General features: G+C 51.0%; 1 protein-coding gene across 7 annotated transcripts in view; it reads right to left on the bottom strand.

Moving 5' to 3' along the window:
- The window catches only part of ASCC1 (activating signal cointegrator 1 complex subunit 1), a 39,268-nt gene that overhangs the window by 3,319 nt on the left and 26,564 nt on the right, over window positions 1-9,385 (bottom strand). The window contains exons 10-12 of one of the 7 annotated variants that reach the window (XR_012587417.1): window positions 8,676-8,836; window positions 8,084-8,495; window positions 6,085-6,128 (exon numbers count right to left, since the gene is read on the bottom strand). The exons of 2 other annotated variants lie outside the window; for them this stretch is intronic. Coding sequence is in view for 1 of the 5 variants with exons in the window: in XM_074590028.1 (XP_074446129.1) it covers window positions 6,084-6,128 (45 nt within the window). In the remaining 4 variants the exon portion in view is untranslated. 4 more of the 7 variants (XR_012587418.1, XR_012587416.1, XR_012587415.1 and 1 more) reach the window with 4 other exon arrangements.

Raw genomic sequence — 9,385 nt, 5'->3', positions numbered from 1 at the left:
ATGTTCCCAAAAGCCTGCGTCGTTCATGTTAGAGGACTTAGGATAAAATGTCTCATTAATAAGAGATGTTCGTAAAAAGGGGCTGGTCTCCTTTCTCTTTTTGTTTTGGCTGATGGGAGAAGGAAGGATGCTTTGAAGCTCTCTCCGGGGTGCGCTGCAGTGCTCGCCGCCAGCGTGCCCACGCACCCCCAAGCTTAACACCCACCCCTCTCAAAACGGGCATTCACATTGACGCTCCTTGCCTTCACAGAGCATTCTCCAAGGAAAAATGGAAATAATTCCCGTTTCTAACAGAGGGAGCAGTAGGTGCGCTGGTAAGCAAGAAGATACTAGGATTTGAAAAGGATTTTTTAAAAGAGAAGGGGGACGAGACGCATTTCTGTGTCTAAACAAAACGAAACGCCGCGATGTGCCGGTCCCATCAGCAGCCCTAGAAGTCAAAGCTTTACACAAAGCAGCCAAAGGAAGAGTCTTTCAAATGCTTGTTTTTATTATCCCTGCACACCACAACCTGTTTTTCTTACAAAAGACGTGTACTTCAAAGCAAAAAGTGGCAAAACTAGTTAATGAGGCAAACCCTCCCCCAGCCCTGGCGCAGCCTCATGCACATCGGACCAGAAAGATAATCGAGAAGTCCCAGAAGACGCTGCCCAGGTCAAGGGCCCTCCATTTGTACGCTGCTAAAAGCGAAGCAGAGCCCTCGTACCAAAGCACTTTGTATTCCCTTGGCTTTTTTAAGACGTACCACCTCTCGTGTGTCCGAGCGCCTGTGTGTTTCCCAGGGAGAACGCCGCTAGAACTATTGATTTTTGGTAATGTGCCTGTACTTTCTGAGAGCAAACATGCCACAAGATTTAGAGGACAACCACAGAGGTTTTTTCCTGCTCTTGTTTCAAGCCGGCTTCTCACCCATGCTTCTTTGCTCCCTGGGGCTTCCCGCGACAGCAGCCACTGGCCGCCAGGCGTGCGGAGCACAGCCAAGCAATCGGACGGCCAAGATCTGCCTCAGGCAGTGGGGAGGGAGGACCCGCAAACATCACCCTCTGACACCCCCCCCGAGACACTGGGAGCTGGCTCCCCACCATGGAAGCATCCTGCCCTCGGGTCCCTGGGGGCTCAGGAAGAGATTTCAGAAGGCCGAGCCTCTACTTTTGACTTTCACTTCTATTTATCTTGGGGAAAAGCCAAGCAGAACCGAGAAAAGATATTTATATCTCCCCCCTCTCCCCAGCCACCACGGAAACGCTCTGGTTTCGGAGGAGGCCTGTAACACAGCTGATGAAATGCCTCCTATGAAAGCGTTTTAGCATTTTTTTATTCTGGGTGAGGAAAGAAGCTACCTGGAGGTTGTTATGCTCCAGTCGTAAATGCTGGTAACCCTAAGACTTGCCTTGTCCCCCTCCTGTCCCTTCCCATGGGTGCCAAGGGCCCACCTTTCCCCAAAAAGGCCACAGGGAGCACAAAGAGGAGCGGGTCGGGAGCGGCTCAGAGGCAGGCAGGGGGAGGAAACACGCAATCCCCCGCGCGGTTACTGAAAGCCGTGTCATTTGATTGGAGTGGGACGTGAGGCTCAGCAAAAGCGCAGTAATTCTATAAATCCAAACACGCTGAAGGATTTATGTCCTCGCTGCCTAAAGAATAAATAAGAGGTTGGGGGTTGGGATTTTCTTTTTTTATTTTATTTTTTAAAATGAACCTGATGGAGGCAAAGGTCAGTTGATGAAGTCGATGCCACGCACGCCGTGCAAGCTACTCACTCCCATCAAGGGAATAGCACTTAGCAGACTAAGTGCCCTCTGTCCCCCTGCTGCCTTCCCAAATTAAATTAGAACCCAATAAGGCAAGCGTGTTGTTAACTTTTAACCCCAGACCCAGCACCTCAAAGCAAATGTGCCAGAGATGCGCCCTGCCTTTCAAACCACAGCGTGAGGATCAGAAGCTGCTGGGCGAGGATGCCTAGAAGGACACGGCCTCTCCCGTGGGGAGGAAGCGAGTGCCTAGAGAACGGCACAGCATCCTGCCGGGAGCAGCATCCCAGGACCCACAGGGGACGGCAAGGACTGCAGCCCTGTCGCCTTCCCCAAAAGCCACGAGCCCCCGAGGGAGGCAGGGTAGCAGTCCATGGATAACCCATAATTCACATGTCAGCCTGCAAACTACCGTAGGCCCACCTCTGTAAGCGCTCCCTCATCTCCCTCTCCCTTCTGGGAGGCCGGGTCCAAGGACACAATCACGCAGGTGGCGATGAAAGGCAGGCAGCCCTGTGATAGCTCCCAGAAGGCAAGCTTTTCTCCATTTCTCCCCAGAAGTCGCTTATTCTGAGCCAGGAAAAGCTACCAGCATGCCTGTCATTTCCACACCCCCATCTCTCTCATTTAAGATGATTCCGTTCAGATATTGGAAGCCCTTCTTTCTCCGAGGTCTGTTCCCCTCTATTACCCACAAATTACACAGCTGGGCTCCCTTGGGGTGCGACAATCATTTTCTGAAGGCAGACAGAGGCTGAGGATTTGTTTTGGGAGAGAAAGAATCACACATCGAACCACTGGCTCCTTGCAAACGTGAGCCAAAAACACAAGTACAAACTTCAGCCCCCAAACCACAACTACTTCCTTATCAAAGGCAGAGCAACAGATCAGACCCAGGATGCCTCTCTTCTCTATTTTTCCCCCCGCCTTTGCCTGTGAAGCAGGTTGTACCAAAGTACTGCAGAAACAAATGCAAAGGAGGACGATTCGTCGATGAAGCAGTTAAAAAACATGTGTCTAAATGATGTTGTGTTCCCGGGTGCGGGTATTTGTCATGCAGCCATCCTCGGGGGCTCGCTTCCCACAGCCAGCCCTCCCAGAATGAGACAGCACCTTTGTGTTCAAACCTGGAAACAACAGCAATAAATCACGGCGCTGATCCACGTAAGGACAGCAGCGACGTGTTTCGGCTCTGGTTATGAAGAGCGGAGATGCCAACACAAAACGGTGCTTTTAAATCACCTGTCACGAACTCAACAAGCATAAGAAATATTAATGGATTTGCCTGGAGAGGCACTGGGCAGCAGGAGGACAAAATAAGTCCAGACAAGGGAAGGGAGTAAGAAGTATTTAAAACTTCCTTCACGTAATCTCTGGCTTGCACTCACGCCGCCTGGCCTGGATTTTGCTGCTACCATCAGGATTATTGATCAGTTTTTAAAGCTTACGTCGTCTCCCGTAGTCAGCCAAAAAGAACCCATCCTGAATTAATAAAAAGTCCAAGCAGCTCTGCTGAGAGCTTGGAAATGCCGAGGGAACAACGATTCACTGCAATGCCTTGCAATTAAAAACTCCCACCAAAGAGCAGCATTATTGCAGAACAAAATGCGCACGCACACACACTCACACACACACGCAGAGTCTGCGGGGAGCTCGCTTTGCTGTGAACTCCAGCCACAGAAAGCAGCGCCTTAGGGTAGGGGTATTATAGATTAACAGTACAAAACTGTCCCCGGTGAACCAGCGCTGCAGGCGAGCAGAGGCATGTAATGTCATTAGCCTGTGACCAATCAGCCTAAGAAACCCAGCTGCCCTCGGCAGGGGGCTGAGGGGGGTCCCGTTTTCCATATCTGGAATGAACACAGAAATTAGCAACTTCTGAGATGCAGGAAGGAAGAGGTTCGCAGCTCCAGGAACCTACGGCTGCGGATGAGCTCCCTGTCATTCCTGCTGTGCAGCCCACGCTGAGGACGGGACGCCAGCAACCTCTTCTCTGTTTCGCCCGGGTCGAAGGTTTAGCCACCAAAAGATCCCTTCCAGGAGGGCATGGGAACAGGCTGAGTGCCACTCGTCTCTGCCTCCATGGGAGGACACGTGCAGGAGGATCGCTTTTGACAGGTGACCCAGTGCTCTGGCCACACAAGATCACGCTGGGAATCGGGGTCCAGCAGCAGACAGCAGCATGGAGAGAGCTCAAACCAGGAGATTAAACTCAAGCTTCAGAGGAGCCGCAGGCTTTACAGCTTCATCTGCTCTGCACGCAGTGACAACAGTCACCAGCTCGCCCGGCGGCAGCCGCTACCCATGGCGTGTCCTCATCGGGAGCAGCGGTGAATGAAGGAACAAACTCGGAAAGCTGTGAGGGACCGGGAGGTTGCTTTCCATGGGAAATCAGCATGCTACGGCACTGTGATCCCCTTTGGGGAAGGGAAGAAGCAAACAAAATCCCAGGCACCCGCTGACGAGCATGGAGAAAAATTAAGCGGCATTTCTGAAGAGGTGCCTCCACACGGTGCAATGAAACCTGTGTGTTTTCAGACTCTGCACCCTCCCTTGGATATTCCCAGCAGTACCGGCAGCAGAGCACGGTCCCAACACCCCAAACCCTTCCTGCCCCATCTTACACTACAAGGGAGGGGAAGGACCCAGACAGGATCAGACTGCCGGCTGTGGCTTGCCCAAATAACCATCAGGGTATTTTTCCATCTCATAAGGGATGATAGCTTTGAAATAACACTTGTATAATGCATCCACAGCTTGGGACGGAAAACACTGCAGAAGAACAGAGAACAAGCGCTCTTCCAAATCACCTGGCCAAAGTGCAACTGCAGTACCCATGCCAGCTACGGCAGGGAAGGTGCCGACTCTTCAGCAAACCACCGTGTTACAGAGCTGGTACCAGCATTAAGCAAAAAGGATTGATAGAGGAAAACTTACTGATGGCAAAAAACACAGACAGATTAAAAATAATAAAAAAAAAAGATTTAGAAATGTGAAAGTAACACTCAGGAACACTGATGGACTCTAGGGAGAGTCCACTGAACTCCAGCAAACTCTCCATCGGAGCTCTTCTCCTTTGCTGCAGGAACCACAGCCTCCAACCCTGCTTTTGGGATGCCACCGACCTGCTGGATGCTCCTCACTCCTGCCACCTCCCGCACAGGCCTGTCAGGGCACCTGCGGCCGCAGCAGCACCTCTGTCGCTCCTCATCAGGCTGACTCCTCAGCTATTGCAGCAATGGAAAGCTGTTGGTAAAAAGAGGGACGTCGGGGGCCAGCCTGCCTGTGCCCTGTTTTGGCTTTGCGGATTTATGCTACCAACACCTCCCCATTGGCCACCCCAACGGGCTACCGAAGGTTGTTACCTCCACAGCGCCAAAAGGCAGAAGCTGCCCCAGTTCCCAGGCTGGCAGAGCTCATTCTTCCCGAGAAACACACCAAAACCTTTTCCATTTGTGGTGAAACTCCCCCAAACTATGACAGACAAAACCCAAACCAAAATCCCCTGGTGGCTCCCGGAAGATGAGACACAAGCAGGCAGCATGTGAAGATCTGGGGAGTTTGTTCAATGAATAGATTTTTTTTTTTCCTTCTATTTTCAAGTTTCAAAATAATGTTTTCTGAAACAGTTTCGTGCCCAAAAAGAAATATCTGATTCTTGTATTATTCACTCTGCACACCACTCCGCCAATGATTATCCGTCAGAGGTTTAATTGTGTTTGGATGCTTGTCAGCAATAACGTCAGAGAAGCGTAGGAAAAGCGGGTAGGCAGGCACTCATCCAGAGAGGCGGATCTTCCCGGCCTTCCCCCACCTCCTGCTTCCTTTCCATGGCTTTTTAAAGGACCGCTGGCTGGGCATCCCACACCTTCCATTACTGCAGAGTCGCAAGGCAAGGCTGGAGGAGAGGGCTGAGGGAGGGCAGAGAGGGAAGGCGGTTGTCACCTGGGCTGTCACCAGGAGCAGGCTGCCTGCACCAAGGCGTCCAAGCACCAGCCAGGCGTACGCTGATCCTTCGATTTGTTCTGCAAGTGCACAGCTGGCTCTGGAGTGTCTCTCCATCACTGGTACAGCATCCAGTCCTTCCACCCAGATAAGGCGAGGAACGGCCCTTCCCCTCTCCTTTTCATTCAACCTCTGGCAGGTTTTAAAAGGTGGCAGCAGAGGCCCTTTCACCTCATTTCCCTTAGGAAGAATAAAGCACGCAGACTTCAGGAGGGAGACAATCTGGCCATAAAAGTCCCCGCAGCCTATCTTTTGGGAGCACAGCTGATCTGTATCATAAGCAAAACACTAACTCCTTTATCGTTCGCTTTCAGCTTGCTACTTCCGAAGTCATTTATGTCCACGAACTTCGCCATGAACCACCAAGACCTGAAACTGCAGACAAACGAGCATCTTGGGTTAGCATGAGCCCAACACGGGGTGCAAGTCGGGGGTATCTCCTCTATGACACAGGAAAGGCTCTTCTGATTAAATCACCGGTGCCATGCCTCAGAAAGCAATAACAATACAACTATCTCTATCTGGAAAAGTACCACCAGTGTACGAGCAAGAAGCATGTACAGAGTTCAGGGAGAAAGATCGTGGGCATATGTGATGGGAGGTTTCTTCTTTATATTTTTATTTTACTGAGCCAAAGTAAATGCCATGCAAATGCCAAAGAAGCTCTTGGTATGTTCACAAATGCCATCTCACGGGTGTTTTGCATAGATCTCATGTAGTAATCATAAACTGACAAGCTGAAGAAAGGACCAAAAGAGGTCATCAGCTGCACCATCCCCTCCTTCCCCGATGCAGGAGGAGCTCATTGCTGGCAGAGCCTGGGCTAACGGCTCTGCTCCCTCCTGAAGTAGGGTTTGGTGTCACTGCATCACTCCAAAAGACCGGGACTCACGTTTCTCCTGCTCCTCTAGGGCTGTGTTTCGTTCTCCTTCCCATTACAAAGATCTTCCCAACACCTACTTTGACCCTCTTGCTGCAACTGAAGCCCATTATTTCTCGCCCTACCATCAGAGCATGTAGCATCCACTACTGGCAAAAGCTTTCACACGCTTAATGAGTTTTTCCTATGTGTTGTCTTCCTCCTCCTTACTTTTATTAGCCTCAAAACAACTCTAAGTTTTTCAGTCTCAGCTTGCAGACGTTTTCTAGCCCTCTGATTATCTTGTTGCCTTCTGGGCTCTTTCCACCCATCCACAGTGCCTGAAACTGGACAAGTACTTGCTCCGGGGGCTGAGTGTTAAGCATCAGAGGTTTACTTTACAGCTATTTGCCTCTTTCTTTTATTTCCACAGACGGACTCATCTGGCTTGTGCTCTGGAGCAGTGCCCCATAACCCAAACCCCGGTCCGCAGGGCTGATATCAAGGTAGTTCTCCATCCTGCGCCGATGCCACCGCTCCCTCCCAGACCTGCCCTTCTGCCTGATTTCTCAGGATCATTCGGAGCTCTGTTCCCTCCTCCTAACCTCTGCAATGTTCCTGCCTCTCCCCAGCTGGGTTTCATCCGCCGGCCTGAGAGGAGCATGTTTCCTGCGGGTGGGAAGGGGAGGACGTTTCCAGCTGAGCCCTGCTAACGTGGCAGCTGCCCATCCTTCTCCTCTGACCGCCACCACGAGAAACCTCAGCTCTCCGCACAACTGGAGCAAAGCCACCCCAGCTGCCAGAGGGTGACGCAGCAGTGGGGAGGGCGACATTCACCAATAGTCGAAATTAATCTGTCAGGCCAGATTTCTTGCAAATAAAATTATGTGGGGCCAGGTGCAGGCCTTTGTTCAGCCAAGATCCTCGCCCTCCGGCGTCCCCCTCCATTGCAAGCCAAATCTAGTGGTACCGCTGCCGCCCCCACACTGCAAAACCTTTGCTTTAGCTCAGGGGTTTGGGTCTGTTCCCCCCTGCCACAAATCCATGAAAATCCTTGCGCTTGAGGAAATCAAACCCTAGTTGCTATGGTGAAAGGCATTCTGCAAACTAAGAAACAAATACAAGTGGGGCATTTGGAGGTTACCAGATTTTTGCACATCTTTCAGACAAGAATAAAAAAAGCCAAACCTCCAGCACATTAAAGGCTCTGCGAACTTCCCAGACCCTGCTACGCCTCAAACATGAGGGATTTACAGGACAACCTGTTCAAGGAAATTCATAACCAAGGACTGCATTTCTCCAAAGAAGCCTCATCCCCGCGGCTCCTGGCACTGCCTATTACAGCAAATGCAGCAACGGCTTTTAAGAGCCAGGCTTCAACTTTGCCGCAGAGATGCCAGGAGGCTTGAGACGCATCCGGGAATACCAGGACAAGGAGCTCCCATCAATGCGACCCACTCGTTACACTCACCAAATCGCCAAGAGGAGGAGCCCAGCTATGGAGCCAGTCAATTCATTTGGACAGACCCAGGAAATTATCCGGTGGAAGGGTCACAGCACCTTTGGGATGAACTGCCTACTTTTGATAATCAATGTGTTCTTTCTTTCTTTTTTTTTTTTTTTGGCGCTTAATGTGCTGTCTTCTATTAAGGCGTCGCTGTAATTCAAGCCCTGCCAGCTCTGCTGAGAAAAATTCTCCTCTGAAGATGAAAGAGGTGATGCTGTCTGGGCTGGCTGGTGGCAGAACAGCCATCTCGGGGCAATGAGGAGGCGAGATGCCCACTGGCTGGGAGGCAGAAGCACCCATGGCATCATCTCCAAAGGCAGAGGCACCCACAGCACCTCCAAAACGGCTGGAGGGGACGGTAGAGGTGCAGGCAGCCCTGCTTGGAACGGGAAAGAGGATTCAGAAACTTTATAACCCTCTCAGCAAATCCTCCCTCTTCCAGCACTCACAGTTTCTGCTAAAATTAGTCAGAGAGGTGCTGAGCACCTCTGCTTCTCCCCTTTACGGTAGGGTCACCAAACGGATCTCTGTCACATGCAGGCAAACTGGCACAAACCTTCTGCACCTCCAGCATTGCCTTCTCCTCAGTGCGGCGTCTCAGCCTTCCCTCCGTGCCTCCAACGCCACCCCATCGCTCGGCTCCGAGGCCCAAATGCTCCAACGAAGATATTTTTCCTCTATTGTCTAGTCTGATTTTTCAAATGCCGCGTCAGATTCCTGTTTCACCGAATGCAAATAATGTGACTATGCCTTCCCCCCCGCCCCGCCCCGAAGAATGTAATTCATAGGAAAGCATTTTCACGGCAACCCCAATTTAATCTCCTTTTTTTTCCCCCCAAGATCATACAAACATTGAGCTTCGGTCTCATCTGCTCAACTGTCATATCCTCCCATCCCACTGGTGCTCTAATTGCATGCTGCTGAGCCCCCTCGATCGTTTCAGCATCCCTCCATGATGGCAGGATCGGAACCGAAGGCAAAAATCCTCTCCTCTGCAAAGCGGCATTACAGCCTTTCGTTTGGGCTTTTGATTCTTCTGTAACACCGAGGCGAAAAAAGCACTGCCTTATTTCTGATACAGTGATGTTGCACCACAATCTCTTATTCAGTCTGTTCTCACCCCAGTGGATTTTTGTTTGGTATTTTTAACTCTAAACTTTCCAAGCAGCCACCTCCTGTTAGACACTTGTTCCAGTCACCAGTCCTACTTCAGATATATACCTTTAACACCTCGCTGAGGATAACAAGATGTTCTTGCCCTTCCCG

This window comes from Larus michahellis, chromosome 6 (assembly GCF_964199755.1).
Source record: "Larus michahellis chromosome 6, bLarMic1.1, whole genome shotgun sequence".
In the NCBI taxonomy this organism is placed as follows: Eukaryota; Metazoa; Chordata; class Aves; order Charadriiformes; family Laridae; genus Larus; species Larus michahellis.
The sequence above is the reverse complement of the archived record's forward strand: the minus strand, read 5'-3'. Positions and strand labels throughout refer to the sequence as shown.